This window comes from Primulina tabacum, chromosome 10 (genome assembly GCF_025594145.1).
Source record: "Primulina tabacum isolate GXHZ01 chromosome 10, ASM2559414v2, whole genome shotgun sequence".
Classification (NCBI taxonomy): Eukaryota; Viridiplantae; Streptophyta; class Magnoliopsida; order Lamiales; family Gesneriaceae; genus Primulina; species Primulina tabacum.
In genome coordinates this window covers 27,016,179-27,035,338 of record NC_134559.1, presented here as the reverse complement: position 1 = coordinate 27,035,338, position 19,160 = coordinate 27,016,179, and the positions used below count along the sequence as shown (strand labels likewise).

The 19,160-nt window shown below is 37.1% G+C and overlaps 1 protein-coding gene across 1 annotated transcript; it reads right to left on the bottom strand.

Moving 5' to 3' along the window:
- Positions 1 to 13,737: 13,737 nt before the first annotated feature.
- Positions 13,738 to 16,875, bottom strand: LOC142505018 (uncharacterized). The gene is made up of 5 exons (XM_075617843.1): positions 16,066 to 16,875; positions 15,001 to 15,447; positions 14,566 to 14,769; positions 14,286 to 14,427; positions 13,738 to 14,042 (listed from the first exon to the last, which is right to left on the bottom strand). Exons 1-5 carry the CDS (start codon positions 16,873 to 16,875, stop codon positions 13,738 to 13,740), a joined length of 1,908 nt encoding a protein of 635 aa, XP_075473958.1.
- Positions 16,876 to 19,160: the final 2,285 nt, after the last annotated feature.

Sequence of the window (19,160 nt, the reverse complement as noted above, 5' to 3'; positions counted from 1 at the left end):
AAGAAGAATTCGAGAATTGGGTAGTACTTCGATGGATCAAATGGATGAGACAGAAACTTTGATGGAAACACAGATGAAGAGGTTTCAATCGTTTCAACCGCCGATTCTGAAGGGTAATGAGACGCCAGGGGAGTGTGAGAATTGGCTAGATGATATAGAAATGTTATTTGAATTTCTTGGCTTTAAAGATGATTGTAGAGTTAAACTGGTGGGAAATCAACTACGGGAAGTCGCTAGGAGTTGGTGGCTGGTAATTAGGGAAGCCATAGCACAGCGTAGCTCAACGATTACGTGGAAAATTTTTAAAGTTGAATTCTATGAAAGATTTGTACCTCTATCATACCGACATGATAAAAGTGCAGAGTTTACAAATCTGAGACAGGGTCAGTTGAATGTTGATGAGTATTTGGCCCAGTTTTTCACCTTGCTACATTTTTCCCCTCAAGTGGCTAGAAATGATACAATTTTATCTGATCAGTTTATCCAGGGATTGAATCCGGAGATACGCACACTGGTGAATGTGAAACAACCGAGTAATTTTGCTGATATTCTGAATTGAGCCAAAAGAGCAGAAACCGTTCTGAGGCGACAAAAGGAAGCTTCATATGTTCTTCCAACATCGATACCACAACAATTGCCTTCCAGAATTGAGATTGGCAGCAGCAGTGGTGGAAAGAAAGAGCAGTTGAAAGTTCAAAAGAAGCAGTTCAAGAAGTTAGGGATCGGTTCATCTAGCTCCAGTGGTTCTAGCCCGAGTTACACCGGAGTTTATTGTAGAACCTGTGGAGGGAGACATCCCATGGAACAGTGCCAGGGAGTGACTGGTAGGTGCAATATCTGTAAAAAGCAGTGACACTTTGCTAGAGTCTGTCCACAGAGAGGTTTCCGAAGATTTCAGGGAGCAGAATCATCTGGTGGTAGTGATCGAGTAACAGACCCAGGACACACGTGATGATATAGTGGCAGGTAATAATCTTTTATGATTATGTTGCATATGTATTGATATATACTAATGCATTCCCTATGATTATCTTTGACTGAGTTGTATTAATATATATTGTACCTGCTCGGTCTGTATTACTGTAGTATTGATCTTTGTACCTTTTGGGGAGAGGAATTAATATCAGTGAATTCTGTGATATATTGTGTACTGCAGTAAAAAGAGAATGAGATTGAATTAGATTGTATTGTACTTGTGTTATCTGATTCTGACTACATTATTGATATTAATATGCTGACAAGTACAGAACTATTATAGATTCTTGCTAGGAGATGGTAAGATTCGGACCTGAAATGGCCGATGAACGAATGATATACGGTAAGGATTCTCGATTTTGAATTCCTTGATATCCGTATTATGTATGATTCGATGATTATCGAAAAGAATGGAGTAATTCCTTGTGTATTAAGTTGATTACTGAAGTTGAGCCTATCTGGGAATGATTTGCCAGTAGCAGGAGAGTTGCTATAGTCGTTCCAGATGAAATTCCGGGTTTGTCTTATATCAGAGAGAGTGACTCCAGCCTTGATGTGATATCAGGTATGGATTTCATTTTAGACTTCTGTACAGAATGATATTGATTGAATTGAAAGAATTGAAATGTCAGTTAGAAGATTTACTGCCTGAGAGTTAGAGTTACATCTGATTATGTGTTTCTCTGGGAAATACTTCAGTTCTGTGTATGGGTTGATAAATCCTGTGTTCCGAAGTGTTCTGATGATCTTATGCTTGTGTTATCTATGATATTTTGATATATATTCGCAGCGTATGATTGATTGAATCGAACAGTTGAAATTTGTATTGAATATTCTGGGAACTGAGATTGTTGTATACAGAATTGTTCGGCTATGAATCCAGATTGCAACAGATTGTATTCAGAGTCTGTGATATCTGAAGATAGTATACTGATTGATTGTAGCACAGTTGAGACAGTGATCAGATTGTTCAGAACTTGATTTCGATAGTCAGAACAGTGTGTCAATCAGAACACCAGGTAGGTAAAGCTTTATTTTATATAATTAGCTGATTTGTTTGTGCCAGATATTTCGAATTGGAAATGACAGGTAGTGTCAGATGCACACAGTAGTAGATTCAGTATTATCCTGGTAACAGGAAATGTGTGATAATTCGAACGGACAGTTTTGATGTAAATAAACGAAATCAGTTATGTCAGAATTTGTATCGAAATGTCTAAATCGCTGACAGATGAGGACAGGAAGATAGAAACCAGGCGATTGAATATACAGATTATCGATTCCTGAATAGAAATAAGAGTATAATTCTATGGATCTGGTGATAGACTTACCGAAATCATGCCAAGAATGTACCAGGATGTGGGTATGATTGAACGATTGTTCAAATCTGCATATGTATATTGTACAGGATGATGTACAGATATGACTAGACAACTGAGAGGTATATCAGAAAAGGGTTCAGACTGTATCGAATGTCAGAGTTGATTATATCATACCATGATTTTTGGTTGATTTTGTACCTTTGGCAGAGGGTATAACATGATCTTTCGTCTATGATTTATAGATTGACGGATAATCGGAGCGAATTATCTAGATACTGGAGGATATCCAGGAACTGTAGTGCTGGATTTTAGCACTAGTAACCTGATGTCTTGTCACTTGAGAATGATTGTACAACGATAGCTATCAGATGAGTACAGAAATAGCATATTTCGAGGCATGGTACAGTGAAAACTATAGGTTTCCTTCGTATGGGAATAATATCTCGGTAATACCTGAGATTGGATCGGATAGGATCAGAGATATGACAAAGGAAGCAAAGCTGATCCAGAAGAAAATGAAGACAGCTCAGAATAGACAGACCAAATATGCCAACGTCGGATGATGACTGTTGATATTTGAGGCGAAAATTGATTATAACTCTGATTAAAATTATCAGATTGATAGGAAATGATAATATTGATTTATTATGAGCTTTTAATTTGTATATACGGATGTTGTATAGCCAGTATTGTGAGATTATTTCTGTTAGAGCTATTTCGAGTGGTATTATGAGATTATACTTCTTGAAGCATTATTCCAGATTGAAATCAGAATCAGTAAAAGAAAGATAATTCAGAATGAAGACTATTCTGCTGTTGAAAGTCCAATAGAATTGGTAGAATATAAAAGAAGCTAACTGAGAGACAGAATCTAATATGAGACAGCAAATTTCAGAATTGTTTCATTAGGGTAAGTTGTCTCTTGGCTTCTGTGTATCTCCTTCTTGTATCTAATTTGATATCTACTTTGACTGCCTGTGATTTCGGGGACGAAATCATATCTAAGGGGGGGAGAAATGTAATGCCCGAGATTTAATTATTGTAATCAGATGTTGATTAATTGACAAGATTGTGATGAATGAAGGTTTTAAGAGTTCAAGTGACGAAGCCGGGTGTTGGTTTATTTTAAGCCAAGATGTTGAACCGAACATCTCAAGATGTTGGGCCGAACATCTCGCGCCCGAGCGGTAGAAAAGAACCGCCCGAGCACCAATTTTAGTTCTTGGATAGAATGTTTGGCGCCCGAGCGGTAGAATATTACCGCTCGAGCGCCAGGAGATGTTCAGCCGAGTATCTCGACAGAAATTGTCGCGCCCCAGCGGTAAGTTTTAACATCTCGAGCGCCGAACAAGCGCCCGGGCGGAAATTCATGACCGCCCGAGCGCGAGACATGCAGAAGGAAAAGGTGCCACTTACCCCTTACATGTGCAACGTGTGTATATATATATATATATACATATAATCGTACAATTCCTTAGAAACAAAAGGAAGAAAAGCAGAAGGAATAGTTGGGAAGCCAACTTAAGACTCTTCGACGTTTATTTTGTGATTTGCGAGAAATCCGCTCGTCCGATTTTGAATCCGACTTCAGTACTGAGTTTCTATCAACGCAGACTACAACCGGACGTAAGTTTTGTTACGTTTAGATATCGTTTGAAATTATGATAGTGTCAGAATTGAATAGGAATCATGTATGATGTTTCTAAGACAGTAGACATCGTATATTTGAAGTCAGAATGAAGAACAGACTGTTTAGGTAATTTTTATGATTTTCAGAGTCGATTTGATTAAGAATCGATATCAGATTTGTATTTATCGTTGAGATTATGATTCGTATCGATATTGATTATGAGTTCTGGTATTATATCTGTGGTGTTGGAATTGACGAGGTTATCGAGACTGTATTGTTATGCCGTCGAAACATCCGTAAATTGATATTGATCTGACTCGGTATTGGTTGAGATGGTATTGTGGTATCATATGTCGATTGGCATTGATCAGATTATGTTTTGATTTGAGTATTAATCAGAACAGGTTTTGAACTGTGTTACATACTGATATTTTATCTATTCGATTGTCACTATCAGATTGGGTATGGACAGAGTTGAATTCGGGACGTCGTCTTCGTCGGACTGAGAAGATAAGGGTATAAATTAATGTTGAGTTGGGATTGCACAACTCGAGTTTCCCTAAATCACATACTTTACCTTATTGTATTGATTTGATTGATGTATTTGTTCTCTTGATTTATAGACAGCAGGTATTAGACGAATAATCTTGTGACAGAAGTGCCTGATAGTGGTGGGATCGCCACGGGCACATTGCACGATGTCACAAGATACCGTATTGGCGATAGTGCCAAAGTCTGTCACCGGATGTTTGGCTATCGATGTGGATAGAAATGTGGCTTCTTCTATTACTGGTGATCGGGATTGTATCGATGTGGATAGAATCGTAACTCTTCTATTACTGATGATCGATATCATATCGATGTGGATAGAATCGGAGTTTCTTCTATTACTGGTGATCGATACTATACCGATGTGGATAGAATCAGAGCTTCTTCTATTACTGGTGATCGATACCCTATCGACGTGGATAGAACTGGAGTCTTTTCTATTACTGTTGATCGATATGGGAATGCCAACTTCTGAAAACCGGGATCCCTAGACTAGGATTGAGTCTAGTCTTAAATGTGGAGTCATGAGTCTAATTGACAGTTTATATTGAGTTACGTTGATTATGTTCCTGAATATGGTACATGATGAATTATGTTCCTGATGATGGTACATGTTTAGAATAGGATTTATTCTTGATATGGATTTATATTCTGATTTGAATACATGTTAGACATATCTGTTATATGCTTTTATATTGTTTTATGATTGCATGTATACATGATTTATACTGAGAATGTAATTCTCACCGGAGTTATCTGGCTGTTGTCTTGTTTGTATGTGTGCATGACAACAGGTGGGATAGGATCAGGGTCAAGAAGAGAACGAGTCTGGACTAGATAGCGTGGAGATCCGGGCTTTAAAGAACTTAGGATTCAGCACTGATATATAGTTGAACCTAGTTGAATTCTTGTAGATAATACAAGATTTATATGTTTATGTTTAGTATGTAATCTGAATGGAATTACATTACGTTTCCGCTTTGTATTTTTAAAAAAAAAAAAATTTAGACCTTGTTTATTATAATTGTTTGAATTATTCCTACAGACGATTAAGGAATAAATTAGCGTCCGGGTCCCCACAGATGATTACCGGATATGTCGAATTTTCACCTAAAAATGCATAACAAAGGTGGCTTGGCAGTTCCTTCAATTCAGGGGATGCTTTTGGTACCTCTTTATTTGCATCTTCAAGTAGCTCTACATGATGCACATCACTCTTTTCTTTAGGCAGTGTATTGAGAGCAAGTAACTCCTCTTGCACATCCCAATCATCTTCATCCAGTGTAGACGCCGATTCCAACAAACATCTCTCTAAGGAATCTTTTGTCATCCTACCTGCACCAACATGAGATACACATGAATCAATTACATCAATACTATTACAAGTACTTACCTCATTTGGTTCTTTGATTGTGTTGTAGATGTTGAACATGACTTCTTCTCCACCTACTCTCAATGTGAGCTCGCCCTTGTGCACATCAATCAAAGCTTTTCCGGTGGCCAAGAATGGCCTTCCAAAGATAATCGGAGTCTCCTGATCTTCTTCCATATCCAGAATGACAAAATCAGCAGGAAATATAAATTTGTCTACCTTTACCAGAACATCCTCCACTATCCCCCGTGGATATGTAAGTGATCTGTCCGCCAGCTGCAGGGTAATAGTGCTAGGCTTCACCTCGCCAAGCTCCAAAGTCCTGTAAATAGAAAAAGGCATTAAATTAATACTGGCACCTAAATCACATAAAGCTTTATTTATTCTAGAACCACCAATAACACAAGGAATAGTAAAACTCCCTGGATCTTTGAGTTTCTGTGGTAGTTTCCTTTGGAGTATGGCGCTACACTCTTCGGTCAACTTTACTGTCTCGAACTCATGCAACTTCCTCTTCTTTGACATCACATCTTTGATGAATTTTGCATAGTTTGGCATTTGCTCTAAAGCATCAGCAAATGGAATGTTGATGTGAATCTTCTTGAAAATCTCCAAAAATTTTGCAAATTGATCATCCAATTTCTTCTTTTTAAACCTCTGCGGATATGGAAGAGTCGGCTTAAATACTGGAGGTTGTTCAACTTCAACCTCAGCTTTGGATCCCTCAATTTCAACTTCTTCAACTGTCATCTCATTTTCCTCCTTCACTTTGGAATTTTAACCTCTAGTTCTCTTCCACTTCTCAAAGTTACAGCTTTGCATTGCTCCTTTAGATTCACTTCAGTATTACTTGGGAATTGACCTTTATTTTGATCTCTCAATGCATTAGCCAATTGTCCAATCTGTGTCTCCAATGATTTCATTGTGGCACCCATATTTCCCATGTGAGTTTCCATGCCATCAAGACGAGATTCAGTCCTAGCCATCCTTTTACTAGATTCAGCAACAAATGTCCCAACTAGATCCTCAAGTGAAGGTTTTCCTTCCCCCTTTGATGTATTGAACCCCGGTGGAGGATTCAATACATTCTTATTATTAACATATGAAAAATTCTCATGATTTCTCAAACCAGGATGATAAGTGTTAGGGGGAGGGTTACCTCGATATCCTCCGTAGCCACCAAAATTTCTATTGTTGATATAATGAGCCTCATCATGAATATGTGGTTCTTCAATAACAACCGATGCATTTTCAACCTCTGATGTACTAGCCTTATTCATAGCTGCAATTTGAGTTGTTAAAGCTGAAACTTGAGCGGTGAGTGATGTAATAGGATCTATGGCATAAATTCCAGCTTGCTTCTTTACTTCTGACCTCTCAGACGGCCACTGATAACTGTTAATGGTCATATGTTCAAGCAAATCATATGCTTGATCAGGTGATTTTGCAAATATCGTGCCTCTAGCTGCTGCATCCACAGTGCCTCTTGTTTGTCCATTCAAACCATTATAAAACAATTCAATCTGTACCCAATCTTCAAAACCATGGTTTGGACACCTCCTCAACAACTCCTTATACCGTTCCCATGCCTCATATAATTGCTCAACGTCAGTCTGCCTAAAAGTACTTATCTCAATTTTCAACTGTGCAGACTTCGCAGGTGGAAAATATTTAGCAAAAAACTTGGTTGCTAATTCCTGCCATGTAGTGATACTCCCCAGAGGAAGCGATTGGAGCCATCCTCTTGCTTGATCCCTAAGAGAAAAACGAAACAAGCGCAATCGAATTATATCATCAGAAACACCATTTATTTTTACCGTGTTAGTGATTTCAAGGAATGTTCTGAGATGTAGATGAGGATCTGCAGTAGCGGCTCCCCCAAACTGGTTCTGTTGAACCATGTTTATCAATGCGGGTTTGAGCTCAAAGTTGTTTGCATTGATAGTCCCTCGTGCTATCAGCCATTGCTTGAATCTCTTCTCTTCTTGCCTTTCTTAATCTTCTTACGGTTCTTTCGATCTCAGGATCAAAGATAAGCAAGTCAAGATTTTGCGATCTTCGCATGCACTGTTAAACAAAGATAAGAAACAAATCAATGTTTAATGTAAAACAGCAAAAACAACTCTAAATTAAAATCTAGACTAATTTGTAACAATACTAATATAAATTTATAATAAACACTCCCCGGCAACGGCGCCAAAAACTTGGTGCGTGTTTTCTTGATTGCTCGCAAGTGCACGACGTCAAGTTATAGTAAAATATACTTTTGAGTACAAGTGTCGATCCCACGAGTAATGTATTCTAAACTTATATTAGTGCTTGTAATTGAAATAGTCTCGACTTTATTTAGAATAATCAATTGACAGATTTGTTTGCACCAATAACTAGATTGGAAATAAGTTTAATTATAGTACCAAATAGTAGTAAACAACAATGGAATAAAAGATCTAGAGGTCCGATTTCACGCAACTATCCACCATGTGTTATTTTGTGTAGCTATATTATAAATGTCCTTCTTATTCATTAGCCAAGAATTCTATAATTATCTACTCCCTCTCCCGAGTGCTAAGTAGATACTAGTTATCTAACAAAAGATTGTAACGTCCCCATCAATAATTTATAATTAAATAACAAAATAAGCAATAACTTCTTTTAATGGCTTCAATAGCAATATATGTCCTTCCGAACTATATAAATACCATCGATGTATTTTTTCATTTCTTGTTTATAAATTCCCTTTTCCAAGTGATAAATTATAAACGTTAGAATCATTTAAGATATGGCCAGTAAAATGAAAGCATTAAGATTTGACAAATACAAATGAACAATAAGTAAAACTTATATAGCATAATTCATAAATCCCAACACATGGTTTCTAGTTTTGTTCCATCATTCCTCTAGAAATAAAAATTAGTTCATAATAATAAAAACAACACAACAAAACATGGTTTTAAAATAAGACATATCAAATGAAAAATAAAAGAAAGAAAACTTAGAACAAGATGTTGAAATGCTGATTCCGTCCCCGGATTTGTGCAAAAGAATTCTCAAGAACTTGATGAACTTGATCTTCAATCTTTCTTCAGCAGCCTCCACTCCTTCCTTAGCTCTCCAATACCCTAGATGTTAAGTAAAAGATGCCTTTTTATAGTCCAGAAAAGCTTCCCCACGCAGCACACCATTTTCATAGACTTTTATTCGAAGTCCACAAAGTTACAGATTTTTCGGACTCTGTTTTGCGAAGGACCGCGGGTGCGCTACAACACAGACCGCGGGTGCGGTGTGCTTTCGGCAGAAATTTCTGAAATTGATCTTCATAACCGCGGGTGCGCTGCAATGTAGACCGCGGGTGCGGTGGAGCTTCGGCCATTTTTTATCTTTTGCACTTTCCAATTCAACACTTTACTACTCCAAACTCTCATTCTAAGCTTCCAAACTACAACAACAAAAACAACAACAAATCACATAAAACCTGCTCAAAAATCACAAAATTCCAAGTTAAAAACAAGTAATAAAAGTACAATAAATTGCACTTATCACTAGACTCGCTCTACCTTCCGACTGAAGGGAAGAGGGACCCAGCATTTGATCCCAATGGAGCTTCTCGTTTTTTATGCTTTCTATTTATTGTTGAACATTCTGCATGCTCAGACACGTTGATCATCTTGACATAACGAACAATGAAACAATTCATATATTTACATTTCATGCTCATTTAAAAACGTTAGGATCAGTTTGATGGGTCAAAGTGTTTAGAAGGAGGGATTGTTAAATAAACACTTTAAGATTTTTGGCTCTTTTCAAAATATGAATCAGTTTAGTGATAAAATGAATTCAATAATCTTGTTGTCAATATCAGTTAGTTAACTAGTTTGAAGTGCGGAAATAAACTAACTGATAGATTGAATACATAAAGAATAAATGAAATACTGAACACAAAGATTTTTATGGATGTTCGGAAACTTCAAACGCTCCTATATCACCCCTTATGTTACAAGGATATGTTCCACTAAAAGACTTTGATTGATTACAGAAACTGTAATAACCCACTTCAGTTTGGACTTAAATATTGCCAAACTGAAACTGTGACACGCTGACCCATTTTAAAATAATAAACTCGACATCTGATTAGGGTTAATTAATTACAGCGGAAAACGAGTTAAAATTTTCTTTACAATGAGCCCAAATCTTTTTATTTGAATACTAAAAATAGTATCTCATCTCACATCATAAACATGCCCACACGTAATCAAAGCCAATCACATACAAACATCTCATATCCTCGGGACATACCCCGGTATATAGATAAATATACATATATACTGGGAACAAGACATAAACATAAAACCTCAGCCCAAACTGTGGCTTCCTCCAGAAGTACCCTCTCCGGTCTCCTGATATCCTGGAGTACCTGCCATTGTCCACACACAAAGACAACAACATTCCCCCTTGGGGGTGAGCAAAGCTCCGTATGGAACAACCAATCATATATACCACAGATATCTAAACAATGATATATGGTATGCAATGCATGTATGTCGTGGAGGTATCAGGTCAAATGCCCATCCACTGAGCACATGTCAGAATCAAACGAATCGCTATCAAATCAATGTTAAAATAGACTTGGAGGAAAGTATTTACTTTAAAAAAATTTTGACAGAGTTTCCCCATTAAAAGAAACTCACATGTCTCAAGCAATAAAATCAATACATCATAAAAATTCCCACAACTAATACATAAAGATATACAAAATCAAAAGTATTGCATTTGATTACCAAAATAATTTAGTCAAGTTTAAACTCCCAAAATATCAAATGTTTTACAACAAAAGATATTCACCACTTCAACCATTTCAAAACAAAATAAATTCTTAACTATTTATAGACAAAATAATCATTTCATCCTTCCTCCAAGCTTGGAATATTTCTTTCTTCCGTCTCGACACCCCGCCGTATCAATCTCGGTTACCTGCATCTGCATCTCATGAACATAACTGAAATGAGTTATAAAAACTCAAAAATAGACCTTTAAATAACAAGTACATATACCATAGTGTAAAGAAGGAATCCATACCATTTCTTAACCGTAATATGCCACCAGTCAATAAAATGCGTATATAACAATTATAAAATGAAATTTATAAAACAATTCATTTCTTTTCATTCGTATGGCATCGATAGGTCGTCAGTCAATGGTACACATGTACGTCTCAGTCAAAATTATTCACAGTACATGTCATTATGTTGATCAACTTCAGTCAAGTGAGTTTAGAATTACCATAGGTAACACCACAATACCATATGACCATCAAGCCATAAAAACATTCATTGAAATATTTTATCAAACACGTGGTGTGCGTGCTAAAGAATTAGCTCCTTTACTTTGCTCTTGTCAACAATTTCATTTCTTTTCAATATATCATTGCATACAATATACATAATCAATGATTTAAAGGAGCTAAAATCAATAGAAATTTCATTTATCATATACATAGCTAAAGAGATGCATTCAAAGGAAAAGTCTACTTAAAACCCAATATACAAGTAGTTGCTTAGCTCTTGAGGGATTCCTACAATACAATGATAATAATAATACCATCAATCATTTTATTAACAACCTTACCTCAACATTCAAACCAAACAACCCAATATCTTTCCTTCAATCATTAACCCAAAGAAAATAAGCTTTCTTACTTGATCCTAGACTCTTGAGGAGAAGAACTTCTAATCTCCAAGCAAAGATTAAGGCTTCAATCAAAGATTAAAGTCTTGGAAGAAATTTTATTGAAGGAGAAATGAGGAACCCTAGCTTCCAAACCGTGAGAAGAGAAGATAAGAGAAGGGAAATGAGGAAAATGAGAGTCTCATTCGATTTTATGCCTTAAATCACCCAAAACACGCTTTTCCACTGTACAGGGCGCTGGGGAGGTCAAGTTTTACCGCCTTAGCACGGAACTTAATGTCTGAAACCCAAAAATACAGATCCAGGCGCGCTGGGGCTGTCAAACATTACCACCCTAGCGCGGCACCTTTTGTCCCAGCGCGCGCTCTGCGCACAGCTTCTCCAAAGATTGCTCCAGATATGCCTCTTCCTTTAATAATTAGAAAAAGTGGTAAACATGAAAGTCGTAGCCCTATATCTTGGCTTGCATCTACAATTGGCCTCATGTCATTTTGATATTTGAGTAAAAAGTTATGCTCCATCTCCCATATGTGTCAGTGCAGGAACGATGATACACACGACACACTTCGGGGCGCTATTGGATTATCTTTCACAATGATTTGAACAAAACTGAAAACATGACAGTTATAGCCTTATGTCGTATCTTTCTAATGGAAGTGACCTCACATCATATGGATCAAAATACAAAATATTATGCTAAACATCACAACTACTGTCATAGTTTTCATACCGATTCAGCACTTCCATTACCTATTTGGCTCAAGATCTACTTTTTATTCTACCCATTCATTATCTATTCCATTCTATAACATTCATATCATAACATAAAACCATAAACCTTCAACATAAAATACCATAATTCATAATAAAAGAAATGAACGATCGGCTATTACAATCCTCCTCCCCTTATAAAAATTTCGTCATCGAAATTTACCTCACGACGTAAACAAGTCAGGATAACGTTGCTTCATCTCTTCCTCGGGTTCCCATGTTGCTTCTTTGATGACATGATTACTCCATAACACCTTCACGATCCCAATTTATTTGTTTCTAAGCACTTTAACCTTTCGATCCAATATTTGTACCGGCCGTTCATGATAACTCAAATTTGGAGTTAAGTCTAGTGGTTTGTGACGAAGTACATGAGTTTGATTCGATACATATTTACGAAGCATTGAGACATGAAATACATTATGCACTTTATTCAAGTCTGAAGGCAAAGCCAATCGATAAGCTCGCTCACCAATCCTATCAAGAATCTCGAAAGGTCCAATAAAACGAGGACTCAACTTCCCTTTCTTCCCAAATCTCATAACTCCCTTGAGAGGAGCTATCTTAACAAACACGTGATCACCTACCTCGAATGCCAAAGGCCTTCTTCAAACATCTGCATAGCTTTTCTGTCGAGATTGAGAAATTTTCATTCTTTCTCGAATCAATGCTACAACATCAACCATTTGTTGAACCAACTCTAGTCCTAACATCTTTCTTTCACCTACTTCATTCCAAAACAAAGGTGAACGACACTTTTTCCCATACAAAGCTTCATAGGGTGCCATGCCAATCGAGGACTGATAGCTGTTATTATATGTGAACTCCACAAGAGGCAGCTTCAAATCCCAACTTCTTGGAAAATCAATAATGCAGGCTCTTAACATGTCCTCAAGAATCTGAATAACTCGTTTTGATTGTCCGTCACTCTGAGGATGATAAGCTGTGCTGAAGGCCAACTTTGCACCCAAAGCTCTATGCAAACTCTTTCAAAATTTAGATGTAAATCTTGGATCACGATCAAAAACAATTGACACTGGTATCCCATGAAGTCTAACAATCTCTTGAACATAAGCCTCAGCATATTGATTCATCGAATAAGTTGTCTTGACAGGAAGAAAATGTGATGACTTGGTTAAACGATCAACAATAACCCAAATTGAATTATAACCTTTCCGCGTCTTTGGAAGTCCGACAACAAAGTTCATTATGATGTGTTTCCATTTCCACCGAGGTATCGGCAATGACTGCAACAATCCTGCAGGTCTTTGGTGCTCAATCTTAACCTGCTGACATGCTAGGCATTCAGAAATATACAACGCAATATCCTTCTTCATACCTGGCCACCAGAAGAGTCGACGAAGATCTTGATATATCTTGGTACTACCTGGATGTATCGAATATGGTGTGGTATGCGCCTCAATCAAAGCATCTCGTCAAATATCATCATCAATAGGAACACAAATTCGACCTCTGAAGGTCATCAACCCATCACTGTTTAAACCAAACTCAGAATTTCCTTTCAGCTCAGCATTAGATCTCATTTCCAGCAATTGCTTATCATTCTGCTGTCCATATTTAATCCTATCATTCAAAGTAGGTCGAATCACCAAAACTGAAAGTCGAGCTATCGTACCTTTCTCGACCAAAGCGATCTCATTCCTTTGCAAGTCCAACAATAAAGGTTTTTGAATCATAGAACTCAAAACAACTCTTGATTTCCGACTCAATGCATCTGCAACTACATTCGCCTTCCCAGGGTGGTAACTAATAGTGCAATCATAATCCTTAACAAGTTCCAACCATCTCATCTGACGCATGTTCAATTCCTTTCGAGTAAACAGATATTTAAGGCTTTTATGATCTGAAAAAATCTCACACTTTACTCCATACAAATAATGTCGCCAGATCTTCAAAGCGAATACCACAGCTGCCAACTCAAGATCGTGAGTCGGGTAATTTTTTTCATAATCCTTCAACTGACGGGAAGCATAAGCAATTACTTTACAACGCTGCATCAATACATCACCAAGTCCTTTCTTAGAAGCATCAGTGAACACTACAAAGTCTTCAACTCTTTTAGGAAGTGACAACACTGGAGGTGATGTTAATTTATCCTTCAACTCCTGAAAAATTTGTTGACACTCATTTGTCCATTCAAATTTAACTGTCTTTCTTGTCAATGCGGTCAATGGCAGGGCTATCTTTGAGAAATCGACTATAAAACGACGATAGTAACCTGGCAAACCAAGAAAACTTCGTACCTCAGAAACTGTCGTAGGAATAAGCCATTTCTTCACTGCTTCTATCTTTGTTGGATCCACGGTAAGTCCATCTTTAGAAACAATATGGCCTAGGAAAGTCACTTGGTCCAACCAGAACTCGCACTTCTTTAACTTGGCATATAACTGGTTATCCCTCAATTGTTGCAACACAGTTCTCAAATGTTCTCGATGAAGTTCTTGATTCTTCGAATAAACCAGAATATCATCAATAAATACAATGAAGCAACTGTCCAAATAAGGCTTGAAGACTCGATTCATAAGATCCATAAAAACTGACGGCGCATTAGTTAACCCGAAAGACATTACCAGAAATTTATAATGACCATACCTAGTTCGAAAAGCAGTCTTAGGTATGTCATCTTCTTTCACTTTCAATTGGTGATATCCTTATCGCAGATCAATCTTAGAAAATACCGTTGCCCCTTGTAATTGATCAAAAAGATCATCAATTCGTGGCAAAGGATACTTGTTCTTAATTGTAATTTTGTTGATATCTCGGTAATCAATACACAAACGTAGTGACCCATCTTTCTTTTTTACAAACAACATTGGTGCCCCCCATGGTGAAGAACTCGGTCTAATAAAGCCGTTATCTAACAGTTCTTGCAATTGGTTCTTTAATTCTTTCATTTCAGTCGGTGCCATTCGATAAGGGGCTTTAGAAATAGGAGCAGTACCAAGTACAACATCAATGACAAACTCGACTTCTCTATCGGGTGGCAACCCCGGCACATCATCGGCAAAGACATCCGAATACTCTCGAACAATTTCAATATCATTCACATCCACATTATATTCCTTACTCACATCCATTACTGATGCCAGAAATCCTTGACACCCCTTAACCAACATCTTATTCACCTTCAAGCAAGAAATAAAAGAAGTGTCAAGCGAAGTACCTGAATGCCTGAAGACCCTTTTGTCACCTTCTACAATCGAAAATTGCACCGTCTTTTCAACACAATCTATTACTGCACGATACGATGATAGCCAATTCATAACCAAAATCACATCAAACTCTATCATAGGAATCACAATCAAATCAGCAAATAGGATTCTCTCATTCACTTGAATAGGACAAGCTTTAATCACACTTGTAGGACAAATCACATCACCCGAAGGAAGTAATACACAACGATCTCATGAAAATAGGTGCAATACACAACGATCTCATGAAAATTTCAGACACAAAGGAATGTGTAGCTCCAGTATCAACTAATGTAAGAGCTATATTGCTTGAAATCAGAATAGGACCTGATATAACCGACGTATCTGAATTAACACCCTCTTTGGTCAAAGAGAAGATGCGCCCTTGGATTCATCCTCGGACTAAAGATTGGGTGCAGTTGATGGCAATGTGACATGCACCTCCACATCTGTAACATTTGTTGCTCCCTACGAGACATTCACCCTTGTGTGGCTTGTTGCATTTGGGACATAAAGGCCTATTTGTCTCAGACTGAACCATAGGAGCTTTACCTCGATGTTCTTCTTTTCCTTTGCCTTTGTATCCCCTTTCCAACTTTGATTCGAAGCTTGGCTCTTTTGATTAAAACTTTGTCTTCTCAATTGCCTTTCCTTCTCAATCTCTTTCTCGTCCTGTTCCGCCATAAGGGCTTTCTCCACGATCTCTTTGTACGTTGTGGCCTTAGACATTCTGACATCCCTCCTGGTCTCAGCTCTCAAGCCTCTCATAAAGTGTTCCCCTCGATCTTTGTCATTCGAAGCAATAAAAGGAACGAACAGACATCCTTCTTCGAACTTCAATATATAATCATTCACATTCAAGTTGCCCTGCTTTAGTTCCAAGAACTCCTTCACTTTCTGTGTCTTGACATTCGTGGAGAAATATTTGTCATAAAATAGCTCCTTGAAGTCATTCCATTGGAGGGTTTGAACGTTTACAGTTACCTTCGTGGCCTCCCACCAAATGCGAACAGTCTTGGTCAGAAGAAAAATTGCACAACTAACTCGATCATTATCCTCAATGTGTAGGTAGTTAAAGATTACTTCAATAGCTTTAACCCATTTCATAGCTATAAGAGGGCCCGTACTTCCCACGAACTCAGGTGGATTCATTCTTTTAAATCTGTCATACGCTCCCTCTGGACTGGGCTCCTGTTTCACAAGACCTCTACCTCTCCCTTGTACTGGGTTCTGCAATCTCAATAACTGTTGGATCTGATCTCCATGAACTTTGGCTTGCTCTTTGAGCAACTTACTTAACTCATCAACAACTCGTGATGAGGAACTATCTTCTCCCTCTACAGCTTTCCTCTTAGGTGGCATCTCCTACATTGCATCTCAGTTTAAAATCATTTTAAATCATCTACATACCATTAAAGATATTTATCATCATATCAGTACATCAATGAGATGCAGAAATATACATACCGAAGTATCGTAAATAGAAGAAGTCATGTGCCAAATCATTGGTCCGAAAAACGTCTGCTCTGATACCACTAAATGTGACAACCTGACCAGTTTTAAAATAATAAACTCTATAATGCGAAAGCTTTAAAAAAATAGACTTGGACGAAAGTATGTACTTTAAAAAAATTTTGACAGAGTTTCCCCATAAAAAGGAACTCACCACATGTCTCAAGCATTAAAACAAATACATCATAAAAATTCCCACAACTAATACATAAAGATATACAAAATCAAAAGTATTGTATTTGATAACCAAAATAATTTAGTCAAGTTTGAACACCCAAAATATCAAATGTTTTACAACAAAAGATATTCACCACTTCAACCATTTCAAAACAAAATAAATTTTAACCATCCATAGACAAAATAATCATTTCATCATTCCTCCAAGCTTGGCACATTTCTTTCTTCCGTCTCGATACCCCGCCGTATCAATCTCGGTTACCTGCATCTGCATCTCATGAACATAACTGAAATGAGTTATAAAAACTCAGCAAGTAGACTTTTAAATAACTAGAAATATAACATAGTGTAAAGAAGGAATCCATACCATTTCTTAACCGTAATATGTCATCAGTCAATAAAATGCGTATATAACAATTATAAGATGGCATCTATACAACAATTCATTTATTTTAATTCGTATGGCATTGATAGGTCATCAGTCAATAGTACACATGTACGTCTCAGTCAAAATCAGTCACAATACATGTCATTATGTTGATCAACTTCAGTCAAGTGGGTTTAGAATTACCATAGGTAACACCACAATACCATATAACCATCAAGCCATAAAAGCATTCATGGAAACATTTTATCAAACACGTGGTGTGCATCCTAAAGAATTAGCTCCTTTACTCTGCTCTTGTCAACAATTTCATTTCTTTTCAATATATCATTACATACAATATACATAATCAATGATTTAAAGGAGCTAAAATCAATAGAAATTTCATTTATCATATACATAGCTAAAGAGATGCATTCAAAGAAAAAGTCTACTTACAACCCAATATACAAGTAGTTGCTTAGCTCTTGAGGGATTCCTACAACACAATGATAATAATAATACCATCAATCATTTTATTAACAACATTACCTCAACATTCAAACCAAACAACCCAATATCTTTCCTTCAATCACTAACCCAAAGAAAATAAGCTTTCTTACCTCGATCCTAGACTCTTGAGGAGAAGAACTTCTAATCTCCAAGCAAAGATTAAGGCTTCAATCAAAGATTAATGTCTTGGAAAAAATTGTATTGAAGGAGAAATGAGGAACCCTAGCTTCCAAACCGTGAGAAGAGAAAATAAGAGAATGGAAATAAGGAAAATGAGAGTCTCATTCGATTTTATGCCTTAAATCACTCAAAACACGCTTTTCCACTGTACAGGGTGCTGGGGCGGTCAAGTTTTACCGCCCTAGCGCGGAACTTAATGTCCGAAACCCAAAAATACAGACCCAGACGCGCTGGGGCGGTCAAACATTACCGCCCTAGCGTGGCACCTTTTGTCCCAGCTTGCGCTCTGCACACAGCTTCTCCAAAGATTGCTCCAGAAATGCCTTTTACCTTAATAATTAGAAAAAGTGGTAAACATGAATTTTGTAGCCCTATATCTTGGCTTGCATCTCCAATTAGCCTCATGGCATTTGGATATTTGAGTAAACATTTATGCTCCATCTCCCAACATGTGTCAGTGCAGGAACAACAATACACACGACACACTTCGGGGCGCTATTGGCTTATCTTCCACAATGATTTGAACAAAACTCAAAACATGATAGTTATAGCCTCATGTCTTATCTTTCTAATGGAATTGGCCTCACATCATTTCGATCAAAATACAAAATATTATGCTAAACATCACAAATACTGCCATAGTTTTCATGCCGATTCAGCACTTCCATTACCTATTTGGCTCAATATCAACTTTCTATTCTATCCATCCATTATCTATTCTATTCTATAACATTCATATCATAACATAAAGCCATAAACCTTCACCATAAAATACCATAATTCATAATAAAAGAAATGAACGACCGGCTATTACAGAAACTCTTAGTTTCTATTAACTTATCAGTATTTCAAACTGATTATCTTGCACATAAAAGTAGCACAACTGGTCTTTAAAGATCTA

What these genes read in the sequence shown, in the direction of transcription:
- LOC142505018 (XM_075617843.1), bottom strand. Translation starts at nt 16,875, where the DNA reads ATGCCACCTAAGAGGAAAGCTGTAGAGGGAGAAGATAGTTCCTCATCA. An exon ending in AGGAAAAGAAGAACATCGAG is followed by an intron (nt 15,448 to 16,065) that starts GTAAAGCTCCTA and finishes TCTTGCTTGAAG; the next exon opens with GTGAATAAGATGTTGGTTAA. An exon ending in ATCAATTACAAGGGGCAACG is followed by an intron (nt 14,770 to 15,000) that starts GTATTTTCTAAG and finishes GTTTATTCGAAG; the next exon opens with AATCAAGAACTTCATCGAGA.